The sequence below is a fragment of the Danio aesculapii genome, chromosome 6 (genome assembly GCF_903798145.1).
Source record: "Danio aesculapii chromosome 6, fDanAes4.1, whole genome shotgun sequence".
NCBI lineage: Eukaryota > Metazoa > Chordata > Actinopteri > Cypriniformes > Danionidae > Danio > Danio aesculapii.
Genome location: NC_079440.1, coordinates 52,371,463 through 52,394,790, shown reverse-complemented (window position 1 = coordinate 52,394,790; position 23,328 = coordinate 52,371,463). Strand labels below are relative to the sequence as shown.

General features: G+C 36.9%; 1 protein-coding gene across 4 annotated transcripts; it reads right to left on the bottom strand.

Annotated features, from left to right (window-relative positions):
- Positions 1 to 960: 960 nt before the first annotated feature.
- Positions 961 to 19,175, bottom strand: stx16 (syntaxin 16). 4 transcript variants are annotated; one of them, XM_056460494.1, is made up of 9 exons: positions 18,741 to 19,175; positions 13,938 to 13,949; positions 11,391 to 11,498; positions 10,684 to 10,824; positions 9,271 to 9,433; positions 9,034 to 9,122; positions 6,387 to 6,530; positions 4,902 to 4,982; positions 961 to 4,729 (listed from the first exon to the last, which is right to left on the bottom strand). In XM_056460494.1, exons 1-9 carry the CDS (start codon positions 18,870 to 18,872, stop codon positions 4,625 to 4,627), a joined length of 975 nt encoding a protein of 324 aa, XP_056316469.1. In that variant the 5' UTR covers positions 18,873 to 19,175; the 3' UTR covers positions 961 to 4,624. The 4 variants fall into 4 exon arrangements, with proteins under 4 accessions (XP_056316469.1, XP_056316467.1, XP_056316468.1 ...); XM_056460492.1 differs by having other exon boundaries at positions 13,938 to 14,083; positions 18,741 to 18,884; XM_056460493.1 differs by having other exon boundaries at positions 13,938 to 14,083; positions 18,792 to 18,852.
- Between the last annotated feature and the right edge of the window lie 4,153 nt (positions 19,176 to 23,328).

Here is a 23,328-nt window from a genome sequence, read left to right as displayed (position 1 = left end):
GTTTTGACTGTGCTCATACACGAAGAATAACATTTTTCATGCATCATTTTTAAATAATTATTTGGTTATATTGAACTTTCTCGTCAAAAGTGCAGTGGAGTCATTCAGGTACCTGGGCACCACCATCTCTCAGGATCTGAAGTGGGATATTCACATAGACTCTATTGTGAAGAAAGCACAGCAGAGACTGTACTTCCTTCGCCAGCTGAGGAAGTTCAACCTGCCACAGGAGCTGCTCGTACAGTTCTACTCAGCTGTCATCCAATCCATCCTCTGCACTTCAATCACCGTCTAGTTCGGCTCAGCTGCCAAAACCGACCTCTGTAGACTACAGCGAATAGTCCGGACTGCTGAACGAATCACTGGTACAACCCTTCCTACACTTCAAGAACTGTACTCTTCCAGAGTGAGTAAAAGGGCTCGCAAAATCACTCTGGACGCCTCACACCCAGCACACTACCTGTTCGAACTGTTACCGTCTGGTCGGCGCTTCAGAGCACCAAGCACAAAAACAGCCAGACACAGGAAAAGTTTCTTTCCTCAGGCCGTCTACCTTATGAACAGTTAAATATTCCACTACTGTGCAATAAATAAGTGCAATACTTTCTCATACGCACTTGTACACAGCACCTTATAACCTGTATATTTATAACAATCTGTATACAACTCAACATCCAGGTTTCTTGACTAACCGCATCTGTTTAATGTTTCTCTTTTCTTTATTTTTTTTCATATTTATTTTGTGTTGTCACTTGTCACTTTATGTACACTGGAAGCTTCTGTAGCCAAAACCACTTCCTTGTGTGTGTGAAGCACACTTGGCAATAAAACTGATTCTGAAAATGTATTTAACTTCTAATTAAACTGAAGTACTGCAGAAAAGGAAAACGCAAGCATAAAATATTGGGACAAGAAAAATACACCATTTTGCTAGTGCAGAAAGACAAAACACCAAAAACCTCCTTTTTTATATATATATTTGTTTTAATTTCATTAAAAACCTGGTCAGCTTTAACAGAAGGTTCAAATAGCATACAGTAGTACCATAATGGCAGAAAAATATTAGAAATTTCACACTGAATTTCACGCCAACACCATGAAGAAAACCACATGAAATGGGTTTAAGCCTTGAATGTGCAGTTATATCATCTTCTAAAATAACACAAGAATAAACTGTCTCTGGATTTATAAAATAACATGGTCAACGTCTTCATCATTTTACCCCCGTCATACAGTAGTGGTGCAAACGCCCTTCAGAAAAGCCAACAAGAATTGATTTGTGAGAGGACAGAAAAATTGCAATACACAAAAAACAGAAAAGACAACCTAAAGGCTTTAGACACGGCTACTAACAGACGACAACAGAACTCCATAAACTGTACACATATGTGCAACTAAAATAAATAATTTCATCTTGTACAGGGAACAGTAGTTGTACAGTCAGTCAGCAGAGAGGCGACCGAGCTTCAGTCTGAAAACGACGATCAAAGTTCAGTTTAAAGCTCAGACTGATTATTACGGTAGTGACAACAATAATCAATGAAACATGGACGAGCAAAGCTTTAAAAAACAACAACATCCAGGATCAGCGCACAGATGTCCACTCTTTAAGGCAAGGAATAAAGCAAAACTCCAGAACAAATCACTGAAATGATACTGATATCATGACAACACTGCCGTTAAAATGCAGACAAACCTGTAACATTCAGTTCATTCAATACCTGCTGTCAGAATCCCAACGCTACACATTTCACCACATACAAAACAACGGTAAGGAAAAAGACTATGGTTTGAATAGGTGATCCTCAGTCTTTAACTTCCTCAATGGCTTTTTGGAGTGTCAGTGCTTCGCTCTTTCATACAGACACGCATACACACATTTGTGGAAAATCAGAGACTTCTGTGACATCATCTTGGGCTCAAATCAAACACACATCCTTATAAATAACCACGGTCTGATTAAAAGACAGCTTTCCAATGCAAAATGCAGTGGAAAAATGCAAAAATGACACAAACTGAAGCCCAGAATGTTGGAGAATTTGTTGAAAACATGTTCAGGTCAAATTGAACAACCTTCAAAGACCCATATATACTAAAGAGTCTCCATTGTGCATTTAATTTGATGCCAACCCAATCCCTACTAATGTCTCGTTAACTAGTCCTAATATGAGACCAATCAAATTTGTATCATGGTTATACAGTACAAAATACTGTAAAACTGATACTTTTTTATTTTTGCTAAACTTTATAATGCCAATCGAGATGGAAATGATGAAATGTCATTAAAATTGTATAATGGAAATATGAAAATGTGTAGTTATGTGCTTGAGTAAAACATCAGTTTTCTTTTCTGTAAACTACACTCAAAATATAATTTCTGCTGCTTCTTCAAACTACTTTAAAATGAGCTGAATCAACACAATTCTTGAGTTTTTCTGGGACAACTTAATGGTTTTATGTTCAATCCATTTAAATTTGTAAAAACAATTAAGCTAACTTAATTGATTTGTGTTGGGACAACATGAAGGAATTGTGGAACCCTGCATGTTTACAGTGTACTGATGATATTCCTTACAAATAGATTTTTTTTGTCATTAAGGGAGCTTTCACACTAGAACTTTTGGTCCGCACCCGGGTTCATTTGTTGTCAGGGTACGGTATGTTTAGCTAGTGTAAACGCTGTCTTCTGGACTCGGGTGCGCACCCTTTAACCGCATCCAAGTCCACTGAGGGTGTTTTACACTTGGTCTGAATGCCTGGTTGGAACCCAAGTACTATAGTCCCCATCGGCTGTTTTGTGTTCACACTGTCTTTTCTCCTTCTGAACCCTGGTGTGCTTGCGTCATCAAGCTGCTGTTTTGAGTACAGCTGTTGCTAGGTGATGGCCACGAAAGCAAAGTGCCAAAATGGATACGTCTACATACCACGGTCATTCGAGAGCCATTTGCGTCTATCTGCCACAAAAAACATTAAAAACGTTCAGAACACCACGCGATGTCTGCAGAAGTCGTTTTTGGTGGAGACAAGCAGACATTAGCACTGTTTACACTGAGTCAGTCCCGCTCGTCACCAAGGTAGGTGATACACAGACAAACACACACGAATGAACGTTATGAAAATTAAAGGTTGTTGTACAGTTGGCGGTTGACTTCCATTATTAGGTACGATTGCATTCATATCAAAAGTGAACCAGACTAGAGTACTAGAAACAAGCGGTACTCCAGACCACCTCTTTCAGGTGCACTCGGGTACAGTTCACAGGTGAGCACCAGAGTTCAGAAGACAGCGTCCACACTAGCTAAACGTACCGTACTTTGGCATCAAATGAACCCAGGTGTGGACCAAAAGTGCTAGTGTGAAAGCTCCCTGAAAGAGGTGGTCTGGGGTGCGGTTCATGCGGACTCTGATCTGGTTCACTTTTGATATTAATGCAATCGTACCAAATACGAAGGTGAACCGCCAACTGTACAACAACTCACAACGTTCATTCGTGTGTGCTTGTCTGTGTATCACCTACCTTGGCGACAAACAAACAATAAAACCAAAAGTTTCAGTAAAAGCAGAACAACCGTAATATGCGGACATCACCTAGGAACAGCCGTACACAAACGAGCAGCTTGATGAAGCAAGTGTACCAGGGTTCAGACGGAAAAAAGAGGGTGTGAACACAAACCAGCTGAAAGATGGCAAAGGGAGAGGGGGGGGGGGGGGGTCAATTGAACTTGGGTTCGGACCTGGCATCTGAACCAAGTGTGAAAGCACCCTTAGAGCATTTCTTTGACAATTTGTCAAAACAAAAACAAAAAAAAAGCTGCCATGCGTTCAGTCATGTTTAGTGTTGTGTTGTCTATAAAGTTACACAGTGTTTTAACTTCAGATATTTGTTGGAGTAACTCTGTTTTTTGACAACAACATGAAAACATCTGTCATTTTGGCCAATTTCCTGAAAAAACAAAGCTCTAAATGACAATACATTAATAGAAATCTCTTCTAGAATACAGTAAATATTAACGTCTTACTCAAACCCATACCTAAAAAATCCAGGAAATCCAACAAATTTCAATTGGTCTTTTTTTTTCTCCATAGAAAACAAATACACATCTATGGAAAAACAATCCGATTATAAGCATGTATGTCTATGAAACAACATTTCATATTTCTCTTTAGGGCTGAAACGTGACCTGGATATTCCTCTGAAGAGATTCACCCAAGCCGATATGATGATCTTGCAGGAGAAATCTTCTTATCTTTCCCCATCAGCTTCCTGTTTACTCCTCAAACGAGATGACATGAGTGGCTGAGATTAACATGCTGCCGCTTCGCAACCTATCTCTGAAATGCTGTGCTTGTGTTTGGAGAAAAAAAAGGCCCTCTGAAAGGATCCTGAGCGCTAACACTGCCTCTCGCTGTAGGGTTAAACACATGATCATCTATTAAAGACACTGCACTCAGTGGCCAGCAGGGGGAGTCCTTACAGGCTTCCTCTTGTGGTGTAGCGTTTCAAATAGAAGCACCTTCGAATATTCCACCCTCAAATAATGGTCTAACATACACCCTCACGCACACAAATACATCCGTTTTCTCATCCACACTGGTAAATCCCTCCTGGAGGCCATGGAATGATTCAACTAAACTTGGTCCCGAACAGAATAAGTATTAGAACGACAACTATGACGAAGAGAATTAAAATGACCAACATCTTGCGGTTCTTCTTCTGATACTGTTCAGCCTGACAAAGAAAGGAGAAAAGTTGAGTGTGCTTTGTCTCTTTATGAAGTATTATTACTTGTAAATGACACATGGATACTGGAGAGTGAATTAATATTGCAAGCAAAGTAAATGTAAGCATTGAACCCTTGATTTATTGTTTAACACATTATCAGGGCTGATAAGAGCCTCACCTTTTGCAACTGCTGGAGTCCCTCCTCTGTTTTCACACAAGATTGTTCCACATTGAAGTCGATTCTGTCAAGGACTGTACCCTGGATTTAATTTGCCATGATGTTAATGCATATTTTGAAAAATGTATAAAGTATATACACTCACCGGCCACTTTATTAGGTGCATCTTACTAGTACCGGGTTGCCTTCAGAACTGCCTTAATCATTCATGGCATAGATTCAACAAGGTACTGGAAATATTCCTCAAAGATATTGGTTCATACTGACATTTTAGCATCACACAGTTGCTGCAGATTTGTCCGCTGCACATCCATGATGTGAATTCCCCGTTCCACCACATCCCAAAGGTGCTCTATTGGATTGATATCTGCTGACTGTGGAGGCCATTTGAGTACAGTGAACTCATTGTCATGTTCAAGAAACCAGTCTGAGATGATTCGCGCTTTGACATGGCGCGTTATCCTGCTGGAAGTAGCTGTCAGTAGATGGGTACACTGTGGTCATAAAGGAATGGACATGGTCAGCAACAATACTCAGGTAGGCTGTGGCATTGACTCGATGCTCAATTGGTAGTAATGGGTGCCAAGTGTGCCAAGAAAATATCCCCCACACCATTACACCACCACCAGCCTGAACCATTGCTACAAGGCAGGATGGATCCATGCTTTCATGTTGTTGACGCCAAATTCTGACCCTACCATCTGAATGTTGCAGCAGAAATCGAGACTCATCAGACCAGGCAACATTTTTCCAAACTTCTTGTCCAATTTTGGTGAGCCTGTGCGAACTGTAGCCTCAGTTTCTTGTTGTTAGCTGACAAGAGTGGCACCCGGTGTGGTCTTCTGCTGCTGTAGCCCATCCGCTTTAAGGTTTGGATGTGTTGTGTGTTCAGAGATGCTCTTCTGCAGACCTCAGTTATAACGAGTGGGTATTTGAGTTACTGTTGCCTTTCTATCAGCTGGAACCAGTTTGGCCATTCTCCTCTGACATCAACAAGGCATTTGTGCCCACAGAACTGGCTGGATATTTTCTCTTTTTTGGAGCATTCTCTGTACTCTAGAGATGTACGGGAAAATCCAAGTAGATCAGCAGTTACTCAGACCAGCTGGTCTGGCACCAACAACCATGTCACATTCAAAGTCACTTAAATCACATTTCTTCCCCATTCTGATGCTCGGTTTAAACTGCAGCAGATCGTCTTGACCATGTTTACATGCCAAAATGCAGACTGGCTGATTAGAAATTTGCATTAACAAACGGTTGGACAGGTGTACCCAATAAAGTGGCCGGTGAGTGTATATGCAACTGTCTCATGAGAGTCTTGGTAAAAAGCTTATAATCCTCATTGAATAATGTTTATTTATTAATTAGTACAGGTTAATATTAAATATACAACACAAATGGACAAATAATATAATGATAAAAACATCAAAATAAAGTGTATTTGTAGAAAATATCAAATGTTGTATCAAGATGCACACTGACCTGTTCAACAACCATTCCAGCAAGATCTCTGAAGATCTCGTTAAGGTCAGAAATGGATTGAACGATCTGTCGAATTTCTCTCTCCCGCTCCTCCACCATCACTGTGTTCTGCTGAACCAGCACGAGTTGGTCATCTGTAAATCCCTACAAGAGAAGAAAAGACATTTCTGCAGTCAGATGTCAACTTTACACTGGAATGAAATACACCAATATATAAACGCTCTTTATGTTATAGTCAATATCAATAACATGTCTATAAACTGTTCACTCTAAAGCCTCTTTCACACCGCAGATGCAAGCAGAGCGCAATGTTTTCAACGTCCATAATAACAGTTTGAAGCTTTCATACTGCACGCTCGATTAAAGTGACAATGCATTGATATTGACCGCAACACATTGAATGACAGTAAAATAAAGTATCAATTTTACCCAATAAATGCATGGATAACATACACTGGTTTTATATAGTCAATTAAATGAACTTAAATGATTAAGAACCACAACACATACTTGCTTGGGTTCCAACTACATTTAAAAAATGTTTAGTATCAGTTTTGCTTAAGTTGCGCACTAGTTTGATTATGTATAAATATTAATGTAAATATACATTCTGCTGACAATTATGAACAAAATCACATGATATCACAGGCAATTGTCTTTCGAGTGCACTCAAAAAGACATGAATGACACTCCTTATAGTAAAAGTACAAGCAGCTAGCTCTCTGCAACTGTCCCATGGTGGGGCCCACTGAAGCTAAGCAGGGCTGCGCCCAGTCAGTACCTGAATGGGAGACTACATGGGAAAGCTAGGTTGCTGCCGGTAGTGGTGTTTGTGAGACCAGCGGGGAGGGGGGGGGTCAACCGGTGGTCTGTGTGGGTCCTAAAGCTGACTGCACGCGCACCTCACGAACAGACAAGGCTTTTACACTAGCCGCGTTTGCCGTTGTGATATTCTTTAAAACAACAGGGGGCGGTCAAAAGAAACTGACCATAAAGTCAGACGAATAAACAAAGTAGAAAGTTTCCCGAACTGTGTCGTATCATTAATATCATTCAATATTTTTAAACTAATTATTTCTTTAAATTATTTTAATGATTATAAGGATTTTTATAACCATTCAAGATTTTTTTTAATCAAACTTTGATGCATCACTTGCTTTTGTTCATATCTCGGACAGTTCTACCTATTAAAGTTTATTAAAATATTGATGACAACAGAGCATGAGTGCTCTACAAATATATATTTTTTGTTATAGCAAAAAAAAAATGTACACTTACTAAAAAAATCCAGATGTTTTTAGATTTAGCCCGCTCCACAATTCACACATTACGGTCTAGCTAGTTTCTGTCCCCTTCTTATGCTATTCGCTCGAGTCTCAAAAAAAGTAATACGCTCTGCCGGCCAAAATACGCTCTGCCGGCTCTGTCGCACGCACCCAAAGCGAACCTCCGCAAACACATCGATGACGACACATTCGACACGTACACTCAAGCAACTAGCGGACGCATCGAGTATAAACCATGCTTAACGCCCCAGTATATTGATGGGGACTCTATATTGCTTAGTGAGCGCCATCTTTCAGATGAGACATTAAACCGAGGTCCTGACTCCCTGTGGTCGTTACAAATCCCAGGATGTCCTTTGAAAAAGAGTAGGGGTTTAAACCTGGCATCCTGGCCAAATTTGCCCACTGGCCATCCTAACCATCCCCATATCATAATTGGCTTCATCACTCTGTCGCCGCTCCACCTATCAGCTGGTGTGTGGTGTGCGGTATGGCACAATATGGCTGCCGTGGCGTCATCCAGGTGGATGCTGCACACTGGTGGTGGATGAGGAGATTCCCCCTCAAAAAATGTAATAAGTGCTTTGCTATATAAATGTAAGAAATTATTATTACTATTAAAAGAAAAAAAGTGTTTTGGATGGATGAATGGATGGATGTTTCAAGAGACATTCAGAATCAAAATATTTTAATTGTAACATCAATGATAAAATTTAAACTAGACGATTTCTACTTCCAATACTAATGCCAATTACTACTATCCAACAGTTTGTCAATAGGTAAACATTACTTATATTTCATTATTATTTAAGAAAATAATGCCATGTCAGCAATAAGGCTCTACTCATAGCAGAACATGTTTAAATACCAAAATGATCCAATAAACAAAAACTTGTTTACAGTGGTCCTTCTATGCCCTTTTCACAAAACATAATAAAAGTCTTAATTCCACCTGACTCGGCTGAATTATCAGTGACAAAGCTTGTTCAGGACATTTCTATGTAGTATACTTGTTCCTACTGCTTGCAATAGTGCTACTGTGCTGCAACACTGGTAAACTGATGCCTCTCGACTCACTTTTACAGTCAATAAAATGCGGTTGTTTTATTGGCTTGTCTCTTTTTTTATCTGTATAAATCTGAGTTCAGTTTAAAGAGTCTTACAAAATGACTTCATATTATTTATTGAAATAATAAATAATTATTATAAAACATTTGTGGTTTTAGTGCATCTAGAATTTTTGGTTTCGAATTGTCATTTCATTGCATCCATACAAAATACCTCAAATATCCTTCATTAAGGAGGAAGCAAAAACACGCTTCTTGTTAAAAATGCAAATGAATTGAGTAAATCAGTCTTACTCTGTCATATAGTGCAATATCTTCATCCTCCTCCACAAGTGGACCGGAGTCAAAAAAGTGCTTGGATCTTTCTTCACGGTTCTTCATACCTGTAAACAAAAGCAAAGGCGTGTCAATGATTTGTCATTAATTAATAGTATGAAACAGATCAAAAGTCTAAATAAAAGCAAAACTAAATGTATAAAGTATTTGTTTAGATATATCGAATTATGTTGTGTTTGTGTGCATTAGACCTACGCTTCAGGTATCCAGACTGCGTGTGTCTGAAGTTGAGTGACAGCTCTTGAAGGCTCTGAGCCAATGAGGAGACCACATTCGTCAACAGCCTGTTCTCCTGCTCTGTACAGTGATAACTCTGAGTCTGCAGTCCCGTCACGGCCCGCTGGCACCTGTGAAACATCTATACACACACACACTACAGATGCTAAAAATGCTTTAGTTTAATGATGTGTGCAATGATTAACTGCAGTAGTTTTTCTTCAAGTCCACTTCAACCTCTTTGGTTATAACAGATGCCACTGCACTATTATTAATGTGTGTGTGTGTGTGTGTGTGTGTGTGTGTGTGTGTGTGTGTGTGTCTATGTGTACAAGTTTTTGTGACATATCAAGAAGGTGGTGAAAATACGAGGACACTGCTGATGCCCTCATCACTCAAAAAGCTTATAAATCAAACAGAATTAGTTTCTTCAGAAAGTCAAAGTGTACAGTTTCCTGTGAGGTTTGAGTTTAGGGGTATGGTGGGGTTAGAGCAATAGAAAATACAGTTTGCACAGTATAAAAACAATGGAAACCTATGTAATATTCCCACAATAGACAAAACAAACACGTGTGTGTGTGTGTGTGTGTGTGTGTTAGACCATTTTGAGGGATGTAAACAAAAGGGATGTTCCTGTTTTACATTTTTAATTTCTATAGCTTCAGAGAATCCAAAAAGAGCAACATATTGATAAATAATGTTATGATAGCTGTTTTTACGGTGGCCGAGAAAGCTTAACATACATGCAATTCTAAAAAAACACCAGCAAATAGAGAAACGATCTTCATCAATTTGACAGCACACGTGTTGGAAATTGGTTACAACACAAACATGTGAAGAAACGCGCAGCAAATTGGTCACAACACTTGCAAATATACATGTAACACAACGGAAATGTTTTTAGGGGACCCCAAAAAATGATGGACCCTGCTGAGATATGGATGTGCTATTATGCCATGATTGTTGCTCAGTGAAGTGATTGGTGGTCTTTGAAAGGAGAGTTGTTTTTCGCATATTTTAATATCTTGATTACACGACATAACACATCCATATCTCATGTTTTTGGGTCCCCTAGAAACATTTCCCTTGTGTTACGTGGATATTTGCAAGTGTTGTGACTAATTTGCTGCGGGTTTCTTCACTTGTTTGTGTTGTGACCAATTTGCAACATGTGCTGTCAAATTGATGAAGATCGTTTCTCTATTTGCTGATGTTTTTTGTAATTGCATGTGCTTTCCTCAATTGCAGCGTGTTAAGCTTTGTCGGCCATCGTATGTTTTAACTTTAAGTTATGATTGAATTGCCTCTTGTCATAGTTATGAAATAGTTTGATAACGAGGAGGAAATGTTCATGGGCCAATGACATGACCACTTTGAAATAGTCTATAATACCTGTGTGATTTCCTGTGTAGTGATCTCGATGGCATGCTCCTCCTCACTGCTGTCATCCAGCGTGGGCCGGTTCATGTGTTTATCGTGCAGACTGGCCAGCTCCTTCATCTTTTGACGAATACGTGTGATTTCATACTGAATCTGAGGGAACAAGGAATTCACTGTTCACTCTGTGCAGAAACACTGAGCTAACAAGAACACTCCAGTTTAACTCGTATATGAATGGTAATGGCTGTGAATATTAGTGAATGAATGTGGAGGTTTCCATCTGGTTTCAAAATGCATTTTTCATTAATCAAATCACAAGTGGTCAGTTCAGATGCTTTACGGTTTTCATTTTTTATAGCATGCCACAGATGCTTTCGGCAGAGCTTAAAGGGACAGTTCACCCAAAAATGAAGATTTACTCATTTACTCTCTCTCAAGTGGTTCCAAACCTTTCAGTCTTGTTGAACACAAAATAGACTTATTAGGAAAAACAAATACCATGAAAGTCAGTGGTTACCGGTTTCCAACATTCTTCAAAATATCTTCCTTTGTGTTCAACAGAAGAAATAAACTCATAAAGGTTTGAAACAAGTTAAGGGTGAGTAAATGATGACATTGTCATTTTTGGGTGAACTTTAACTGATTTTAAAACTGGAAGCTTTGTTTAATAGCACTGATTGACAGGGTTTACAGAACGCTTAAAACTATCATTCATTTACCTCATCCACTCCCTCCACCCATTTAGGCGGGAGTCTCTTTGTGACACCGATAGCAGCCTCTGGATCCAAACTAATGCCCGACACCAGGGCCATACGGTCATCTGCCAACTAAAAGACAGACAGACAGACAGACAGAGAGAAGCAACAGCAGATTATGCAATGGGTACTGAGACTTATTATGCTAATAAAATATAAATATTGTCATGAATCAGTCAATACTAAACAGGCCTGTAGTCAGGAGGGGTTTGGGTGGTTTGAAAGACCCACCCCTCCACTAACAAAGTCCAGAATTTGGCTGCTATACAAGCTCATTTGTCCCATTTTTGACAGTATGCCATCATAAATTGTGAAAATAACCGATAGAAGAAGGCTTTAAGACAAAAGTAATTTTTTATTATTTAAAGGAATATTAATATTGTACCCAGATAAAGGGTTTAATTATTAAAAGGGTTAAAAATATATATTTTTTGTTTATAAGGGTTAATTTTTTTAAAGGTTGAAAAAAATTGGATATTGTTTCTCATAGTGCCTTACGATTTGTCACAGGTTCAAGTGCACGCACACATTACTGTAATTTATATAAAATGACAGAATGGACCTCATTACAGTCAAGGAGAAAACAACATATCTTAGTTTTTATTTTTAAAACTTTAGTTGGTAAATTTCCACAGTATTTATATCTAGTTTTCTGGAGCACTGCTCAAATACTTGTAATTCCAGATCAGCAGAAATACTCCTACTTACGATGTCATTTTTTCACACAGAGTTGGGTCGATCTGCATTCTCTAAGTAAGCTCCATATGTATGGAATGAGCTTCAAGATATCCTACATATGAAATCCACACATCTATCACTATATTTTAGGGCTGTCAAATGATAAAAAAAAAACTAATTAATCTCACTTTTTTGTAATTAATCATGATTAATCACGAAACGCCATATTTATTACAGAAATAAAAACAGGCATGCAAGTGCCATTAGAATTTCAAAACAATCAATGCCAATAACAAACTAAAATGATCCCTTCAGATTCATCAACACGCACGATCACGTTCATCAAATTTGCTTACACTAAGTGTTCTAAAGTATGGCTGTATTTCACAAGCAAAGATTCTGACACAGCAACGTGAAGCAGACGCTTTACAAAAGTTGCGTGTAGGGCGAAACACCTCAAACTTAAGAAATGTGAGGGCTCATGGAAGCAGCATAAAGGCCGAGAATTGGGCTTGCGATTTCATCTGGCACTTTCACTAACAGACACCAATACTCCGCTTTAATGATTAAGATAATACTGATTAAGAGTCTATTATGTAAGCAGCAATTTTTGATTACCTTAAAGGATCATGCGAGTACCGAAATGCGGAGGTTATTCTTTCTGTTTGCCATGCGGTATCAAATTTCATTAAAACATCCTGAATGAAAATATGCTGAATGAGAGTGAACTGCTTAACTGCAGTTTAAGTCTAAAGATTAAAAATGAAACACCCGAAATTGCATGAAACTCTGGAGGAAACGCAGGATAGCCTTGTGATGCGACATTAATTGTTTTATACTGAAACTTTCCTTCTAAAAGCACGTCCTTGGTCTTATCTAAATTTCTTTGCACGTTAAACACACGCAGGACCAGAGCAGGCTGAACTGGCGCTCTAGGCAAACGGCAATCATGTCGCCCTCAACCCAAAAGTGACCAGTTCGCGGATGAAAGTGAGGATCGTGATGGAGGGGGTGGGTGTAGCGGATGAAAGGGGGGTTCGCTCACTATTCTGTTGCCCAAGGCGGCCGCCTAGGTTGCCTCTATGCACGCGCCGTCCCTGAACACACGTCGGCCACAACAGGAAAAAAAAAAACAGCAACTGCGTTATTTGCGTTATTTTTTTAACGCGTTAAATATTTCTAATTAATCACGTGCTATTTTTACAGCCCCAGTATATTTACAAATATTTAAAGACTGTCAGTTTAGAACGGTGCACGTTTTAACAATTGATTATGGTTTATATTATTTTAGTGTGTGTCTATGTATTTTTGTCCTATGCTGTCTGTCTTGACCAGGCCTCCCTGGTAGAAGAGATATTGTATCTCAATGGGACATTCCTGGTTAAATAAATAAATAAATAAATAAATAAATAAATAAAAGGTTAACATACCGACTACAACCAAATTGTAAAAAAAAAAAAAAACAAACAAACTGTCAAACAACAAACTAAGCACAAAAAGTGAAAGCAATATTCTAACTCGGAACTGATCCTTTACTAAGCCCCGCCCTAAAATATAATTGACCAATCACACCTAGCAACAGTTGCCAGCAAACCAATTATATATTTTTCTAATTCTAATGATGGCCTACTAGACAAAAATATAAGAAAAATATGATCAAATGCTAACACCTGTATACTGTTTATTCAGTATTGGTGACTGTAATAAAAGCGTACCGAACCGTACCACTCAGTCAAAATGGGTCAAAGGGCTTTTCTAAAAAAAAAAAATCTAACTATTCCAAATGGGGTGGAGCTTAGGAAAGATGTGTCTCAATGTTAAATGCAAGGTTACCTCATCAAACTCCTAATGTGATTGGAAGAGCCAAGCGAAGTCCCATCCAACCATAGGAGAGACAGAGGAGGAGGAGAGGGACATGAGGAGTGAGAGAAGAGTTGAGCCCAAGACAAAAAGCAGTGATCAGCATCAAAAAGACAGAACTGGACAAACCAGAAACAGAAACCAGTAAATTGCTAATTGTTACTTAATTACAGATTACTTCATTTATATTTAATACAAACAATAAAAATGCAAAGATGTACATGCATTAAAAATACAGTATTTTTTATGATTTGTCCATTCCAGCCTAAAAATTCCTAGACTGTGCTACTGATTGATCAATTCCCTAAATAAGATTTTCGCACTATTAAAAAACAAGGCAGTTTCTGATATTACTGAACTCAAAAAATGCAAAGCAAGATTAAGCTGGAAGGTAACAATCATATTTTCAACATAGTGAGATGATTACTGACGAAATTTTGTCAATTCTGTCATGATTTTGCAAAGGAGTGCAAGAAGTGCTCTGACAGAGACCATGAGAAGAGCAAACATTGAAGAATCAACATGCAAGCAGATGGTAAGGTATGAAGCCACTGCACCAGACAAAACACAAGCAGGCATGATGTATGATTGCAGTGACGTCCGTGCTAGTAACTTTATCACTCTTCAAATATTGAGTTGAAAGAAATACAAAATCTGTCTGTCAAGACCCAATTACTACAGTATAGAGATATTTAAAAAAATACATCCAGATAGCAGACCGCCCACCAGCATCAGAGAGAAAGAAAAATGTGACGCATAGCTTATCTGTAGGAAAGATCTGTAGAAGATGGGGAGACAAAACACTGCTTTCTTCTGGAGTCGCTTTTTAAGTAGACTCAAGTATATAGTGCATCAAAGCCATCACTTCTTTCCATGTCAACTTCTGGCATTAAATTTAGCAATAAGAAATGCACCACTACTATTAGTGTTTTTAAAAGCATGAATTATTGTACTAAAAACATTTGCTTAAAGCTAAAACATAGGAATAAAATTAAAACATTTTAATTTCTATAACATTCGGCAACATTCTTTAAGTAACAAATGTAAACAAATCTAAATTTTACAGTGATTGTATATACGTTCAAAGTAGGACTGTACAATATATCGTTTCAGCATCGATATCGCAATGTTTGCCATCTGCAATAGTCACGTCGCAGGATCTTCAATGTTGAGTTGAAATAATAGTTGATTATAATTAGGCCCAGACAAAATCTGCACGCGCAGAATTCCGCAGATTTTTAGCCCATCATTAATTCTGTTTATTTACTTGTGTAGATGTGTGTAAATCTATATTTATTCAGTTTTTAAAATAATTTACAGTAATTTTATTGACTAATATGAAAATGTTCATCTGATTTATGTACAATGCAGTTTGTAAAGTCATATTTTCTGTCTTTTAGTAGAGATATTATATGAGAGACTTGCTTTGTTTAACAAATAAAATGGATCTAATTGGATTTGTATTGTAAACATTAAATACAAGTTAAAAAGATATTACTTTTTATTTCACATATTAAGGTTTTAGTTATCAAACTCCCAAAATAGTTCAGCAGAAATCCGCAGATTTCTACCAAAATTCTCTGCAAAGATAGCAAAAAACATCCGCAGATTCCGTCTGGCCCTAATTATAATCAATGCAGTTGAATTATAATGTCTTTAATTATAAGAGTCTTTAATGAGATAGTTCACCCAAAAATTTACCTTTAATCACTATTTTCAAAAGTTTATGAGTTTCTTTTTTATGCTGAACACAAAAAGAAGATATTTTAATAACTAGGGTTGTCGCGATACCATTAATTATTTTACAATACTATACCAGCTGAAGTATCACGATATCAAGTAGCATTGCGAGAATGTATATGGTATAATAGGCCTACTTAAATATAATTTATAATTCCCTTAAGGCCAAAAAGTATTATTTGCACCGCACTTCACCTAAAATTTATTCATTCTTTTTGTGTATTTTGTAGATAATTGGCCAACAAAAATACATTAAAATAAAAATACAAATTATAATGAATGACATTTGTTACAAAAGAGCTTTTTTTTCCAACAAAATTAAGCTATAAAATTGTTTCAATGTTTCCTGTTGCTATTTTGAGTTTATCTATTTTTTTTTGTCTTCTCAGGTAAGAATCCAAAGTAATTCAAAATTTCATTTTGTGAGTCGTTCTTTTAAAGAGATTGTCCTACCTAATAAATCATATTAACAGGAACAGAAATTACCCGATTGAGAAGTGCATTCGAACTGAAGCGTTAGAAAACATGCAATAGGCATATCCCATAAAAGGTGCGAATTCGACACAGTTTGGCAATCTTAAAGGGCTCCACAGACTACTCAAACAAAATGGTTTATTTTTGCTCAAACGTGTGAGCATTTGAGTGATTTTTCCACTTGCAACATTATCTATTGTAGATCAACCATTAATGATGATACTACCGGTTACAAACTACAGTGGCACCACCAGTATTTTGGAGCCATAGTACTACCATACTACCATAGTACCGCTAAACCGCGCAACCCTATTAATAACCCATACACATTTGAAACAAGTGAAGGGTGAGTAAAGAGTGAGTAAAGAGTGAGTACTTTTTCATTTTGGGTGAATTCTCCTTTTAAGGCCTCTGACTGTGTAAAGTTTTTAACATTTCATAGTTTAAAACATCCAACCACAAGAAATGTTAGTGTTCGTAAATTTCATAAAGATTACATTATATACAATAAAGACTATTTGGTGCTTTATTATTTAATATCTGTACCTGAAGACTCTCCAGAAAACTATAATTCACTTATATCTTTGTAATTTTTTGTTTACCTATGCTTGTAAGTTATTTGTTATATATTACTCTAGATCCAATCCCCTACAAAATCACCCCAATCAATCTAAAATGAGGAATTCTTTCCAAATAAAGCTGTATTCACATTACAATATATACCGCAGAAATACAAAATATCGCAATATCAGATTTTTCCAATATCGTGCAGCCTTAATTGAAAGCAGGTTAAAAGTTCATGTTTATGCGTTAGATTACATAGAAAAACAATTTTAACGTTGACTCACTGCTGTTAAAACGTTTAGAGACTTTTGAAAATGTATTTGTTCTTGCATTGAGCAAGGATGGATTTCAATGTTGAGTTGAAATAACAGTTGACTATAATCAATGCAGAGTTAAATTATAATGGAGCAAAAGTTTATCTTCTGCATGTGTTTTTAAAGAGATAGTCACCCAAAACTTAAACTTTACTCACTATTTTCAAAAGTTTATGAGTTTCTTTTTTTATCTTGAACACAAAAATGAGATATTTTAATAACTTCTAAATGTTTGAAACAAGTGAAGGGTGAGTAAATAGTGAGTACTTTTCATTTTTGGGTGAACTATTCCTTTAAGGCCTGTGACTATGTGAACGTTTTAACATTTCAGAGTTTAAAACATCCAGCCACAAGAAGTGTTAGTGTTTGTAAATTTAATAACGATTACATTATATACAATAAAGACTATGCAGTGTTGATTCTTCATTTATCTGTACCTGAATACTGTTAGACTCTCCAGAAAACTATAATTCACTTATATCTTTGCAATATTTTGTTTACCTATGCTTGTAGGTTATTTGTTATATATTACTCTAGATCCAATCCCCTACAAAATCACCCCAATCAATCTAAAATGAGGAATTCTTTCCAAATAAAGCTGTATTCACATCGCAATATAGATTGGAGAAATACAAAATATCGCAATATCAGATTTTTCCAATATCGTGCAGCTTTAATTGAAAGCAGGTTAAAAGTTCATGTTTATACTTTAGATTACATAGAAAAACTATTTTAACTCACGTTGACTCACTACTGTTGAAATGTTTAGGGACTTTTGAAAAATGTATTTACTCTTGCATTGAGCAAGGATGGATTTCAATGTGGAGTTGAAATAATAGTTGATTATAATCAATGCAGAGTTAATTTATAATGGAGCAAAAGTTTATCATCTGCATGTGTTTTCATAGAGATAGTTCACCCAAAACTTTTTTCCAAAAATTTTCAAAAGTTTATAAGTTTCTTTTTTATGTTTGACACAAAAAGAAGATATTTTAATAACTCATAAACTTATGAAAATGTATTTATTCTTGCATTGGGCAAGGATGGATTAAACTATAACAATTTGAAACATGGAATAAATCAACAACTAACATTTCAAAACGCTATCAGCATTAAACAGTAGCTTAAAGTGAATTTGACAATACCATTCTGTTCTGTATTTTCTAATCCTGGTCATTAATGACAGAATATTTTAAAATAATTTAAAAAAGTAAACATACATCATCATACAATAATATGTAATGGGTATATCAGTCAAAAAAACGTCTACACACGCTCATTTGGCTCAACACACATAAATGCACCTTCATACATGAAGATATAGGTGTATACTTAATGAGTGGGCGTCAAATGTGGGGTCCCTGATATCAAAATACTAACCAATGAACTAAACTAGCACGACCATCACCTTTTAGTCATTTCAATGGCATTCCCGTGTGCTGAGGTAAATCAAAATGCGGTGGTTTGACGGTCAGCTAGCAGGTTTACACACACCTTCCAGCTCCTCACACAGCAAACAAAACAAGTTGAGGTTTGTTGGACAACTGACAGCGCCGGTTGACATCAACAAACATCACTAGCTAGGGTTGTTTTTTAGGAACAACTAGCTAGGGTTGTTTTCTCAGAATCACACGTACACACACACGCCAAAACAATCAATTCAGACAATGAACGTTAGACTCACCGCAGCATTGCTACGTGTATTCAGAGTACGACGGGGGTCGTATGTACTCACTTGCTCAGCCAAAATCTGCCGGTTTTGGATTGCATTGTTCCGCATTAATAAGAAGGCATCGGTCAGTCGCCGAGTTGCCATGGCTATGCAATAAAAGGGGAGCGAAAAGTGAAATAACTGCGAGCTGCCTCGATGGCTGTCTTGAGATTAGTTACTCAGCTCGTCGCCAAGGCAGCTGCGGCTACTGAACTAGCGAGCTAGCCTGTAAACAGAGCAGCAGGCTCGGCCACAGACCCAGCCCCTCAGAGCTCGTGAGATTTCGGCTCTTTTTTAGACCAACACAGTCCCGAGTCTGTATCCCGTGAAGTACCAAAACATTACAAGGCCGAAACCCCGAGTTTTCCGCTCGGTTTGGGGAGCAAACGGATCATGTCTGTGACTTCCGTGACGTGGAATACGTAACGTGACCTCACGCCGAAACTTCCGCTTTGGACAATGAATATGCAAAATTCGAATTCGGTATTAAAATTCTTAACTTTTTGATCTTTGCGGTTTAATGGAAGTTTTTAGTTTTATTAGACTACAGTAGTTTTGTAATATTACATAATTTATTACATTCAAATTCTATTATTATTTTATTATTAATCTGTCTGTCCATCTATCTATATATTTTAATAATAATTAAATTATATATATATATATATATATATATATATATATATATATATATATATATATATATATATATATATATATATATATATAATTAAATATGATTATATATATTTTCTATATAATTATATATTTATTATTATCATTTACATTCGTCATATTTACATTAAATGTATATATTTATTTGATTAATTTATATTTTATTATTTAATTTAATTTAATAATTTTTTTATTTTATGACTTGAAAATTAAAATTAAAACCTTTGTTTAAATCTAATAGTTTGCTTGAATGTGGAAGACTTGAAAAAAAATATGTATATATTTTTAAAAAAATGAAATATTGAAATATGAAATATATATGAAATCCATTCATTTTCTTTTCGGCTTAGTCCCTTTATTAATCTGGGGTCGCCACAGCGGAATGAACCGCCAACTTATCCAGCATATGTTTTACACAGCGAATGGCCTTCCAGCTGCAACCCATCACTGGGAAACATCCATACACACTCATACACATACATACACTACGGACAATTTAGCCTACCCAATTCACCTGTACCACATGTCTTTGGACTGTGGGGGAAACTGGAGCACCCGGAGGAAACCCACGCGAACGCAGGGAGAACATCTAAACTCCACACAGAAACGCCAATCGGCCCAGCCTAGGCTCCAACCAGCGACCTTCTTGCTTTGAGGCGACAGCACTACCTATTGCGCCGCCCATATATATATATATATATATATATAATGTTTACTCAGACATTATTCGTAATGTTTACAATTATTTACAACATAAATAATTACAACATAAATTCACAAAAATAGCTATCTACCTACATAATTTGTGAACTTTATTTTTATTTGTGAAGTTATTTCATTTATTAAGATAAATAATAATAATACATATAATTTGTTTAGTAAAGCATATAATCCTGTATGCTTGTCAGTTATATGACAACATATGTAACAGTCATACAAAACTTAACCAGTGATACATAAACATACATAAGTTTAAAAAAATATACATATACATATGAGGGGATCCATCATATATAAACTATTAGATTGTACAGATAATATTTTGCATTATTAGAGATGTTTATATAGTTAATTTTATTTATTATTTAATCATTATTACATTTCCTGTGAGTAATACAGCGACTCAACAGGCGTCATTTGTTCAGTTTGACCACACGTCGGCGCTGTTTCCTGTCTGACAGACTCTGATATCAGTATGGTGTGTAAAGGCTGACAGGTTAACCTTCTGTGAACGCTTTCAGAAAACGCTTTACTCCAGATGTAGAAAAGCCATGGTTGTCGATTAGCTGGGGACTTATAGAAAGGATAACTATGATAAAATACCTTCCTCCAGCGGCTGGGTGGGAAATGATGGACTTTTTTAGACTTCACTGCTGTTTTTCCCATGAGCAGCTCAACAGAGGAACAGTCATTCATCACACTTAAACTGACAGTGACTAAACTCCATCTGTGCAAACTGTAAACATGCCTAGTTATCTATCTATCTATCTATCTATCTATCTATCTATCTATCTATCTATCTATCTATCTATCTATCTATCTATCTATCTATCTATCTATCTATCTATCTATCTATCTATCTATCTCTCTGTCTGTCTATCTGTCTATCTCAGTTTTTCTGTCCGTCTCTCCATCCACCCATCCTTCTATCCGTGTCCATCTGTCTCTCAGTTTTTCTGTACACCCATCCATCCGTCCGTCCGTCCGTCCGTCCGTCCGTCCGTCCATCTATCTATCTATCTATCTATCTATCTATCTATCTATCTATCTATCTATCTATCTATCTATCTATCTATCTATCTATCTATCTATCTATCTATCTATCTATCTATCTATCTATCTATCTATCTATCCATCCATCCATCTATCTATCGGACTCAGTCTTTCTGTTCGTCCGTCCATCCATCCATCCATCCATCCATCCATCCATCCATCCATCCATCCATCCGTACCTATCTGTCTCTTAGTTTTTCTGTCCATCCATCTATCATCCATCCATCCATCCATCCATCCATCCATCTATCTATCTATCTATCTATCTATCTATCTATCTATCTATCTATCTATCTATCTATCTATCTATCTATCTATCTATCTATCTATCTATCTATCTATCTATCTATCTATCTATCTATCTATCTATCTATCGGAATCAGTTTTTCTGTCCATCCATCCATCCATCCATCCATCCATCCATCCATCCATCCATCTCTGTCTTAGTTTTTCTATCTATCTATCTATCTATCTATCTATCTATCTATCTATCTATCTATCTATCTATCTATCTATCTATCTATCTATCGGACTCAGTCTTTCTGTTCGTCCGTCCATCCATCCATCCATCCATCCATCCATCCATCCGTACCTATCTGTCTCTTAGTTTTTCTGTCCATCCATCTATCATCCATCCATCCATCCATCCATCCATCCATCTATCTATCTATCTATCTATCTATCTATCTATCTATCTATCTATCTATCTATCTATCTATCTATCTATCTATCGGAATCAGTTTTTCTGTCCATCCATCCATCCATCCATCCATCCATCCATCCATCCATCCATCCATCCATCCATCCATCTCTGTCTTAGTTTTTCTATCTATCTATCTATCTATCTATCTATCTATCTATCTATCTATCTATCTATCTATCTATCTATCTATCTATCTATCTATCTATCTATCTATCTATCTATCTATCTATCTATCTATCGGACTCAGTTTTTCTGTCCGTCCGTCCGTCCGTCCATCCATCCATCCATCTATCCATCTATCTGTCGGTCTCAGTTTTTCTGTCCGTCCCTATCAGTCTCTCAGCTTTTCTTTACATCCATCCATCCGTCCGTCCGTCCGTCAGTCCTTCTGTCTGTCAGTTTTTCTTTGTCTTTCTTTCACCCATCCATCCATCCATCCATCCATCCATCCATCCATCCATCCATCCAATATAGAAAAGAGAGCAACAATAAAGAACGATTAAGCGTTCCCACATTTATAACTGTTAGTTTACATATGCAGAAAGAAAGCGAGAGTTCCAGCTTTATTTTCCATGCTCTAACCAGTGTGACGTGCCAAATCTGCTGGGTTTACGTAAGAAGAAGCCACCCCTGCTGACCTGCTGTCTTTATAAGTGTGCATCTTAAAGTCGACCCTTTAAACTTCCTCTGCAGCACTGCTGAATTTATTTCCACATGCTGCCAATTTGTAGCAACCTTAAAAAGCGCCCTCCTGCCATGCGCTACATACAGAACTGTGACTTACAGCCAAACACCAGCAGCCAGACCCACAGAAACATCACTTCAAGCCCCCGGTGATCTGTGTGAGCAAACGGTTGGAAGTTAAACTACTATAATAGATCCAAGATTACAGAATATTCTGGAAAAGGGTATACGTAATAAAATATTAAATAAAATATAAAGGCCTAATAAAACAAAGTCAAAGTTACAAAATGAAAAAAGACATAACTGGAGGGTTTATATAAGAGGGCTATGAACAGACATCTAGAATGCGTATTGCATATGAAAGTTCATAAGTGGAGAGTGCGGTAATGTTAGGAAGGTTAACTGGGGCCATAAAGCAGACAAAACCCAGCAGTGTTTTTACCTCATCTGGACAGTAACAGGAATGAAGGATTGTGACCAAGAGTAACTAGAAGGAAATTCACAAATTAAAAAAAAGAGCAGTTCTCAAAATTCATTTCCTAAACTGTTCGGTATACCAAGATTGGTTTCTAATGCTCGCTGCAGCTAGAATACATAAATACAAATAAATAAATAAATAAATAAAACATTAATATTACTACAATTTAAAATGACTTGTTTTATATTTGAGTATATTTTCTTTTGTTGCTTTAATTATTGTTATTATTCTGATTTGTAAGTAGCTTT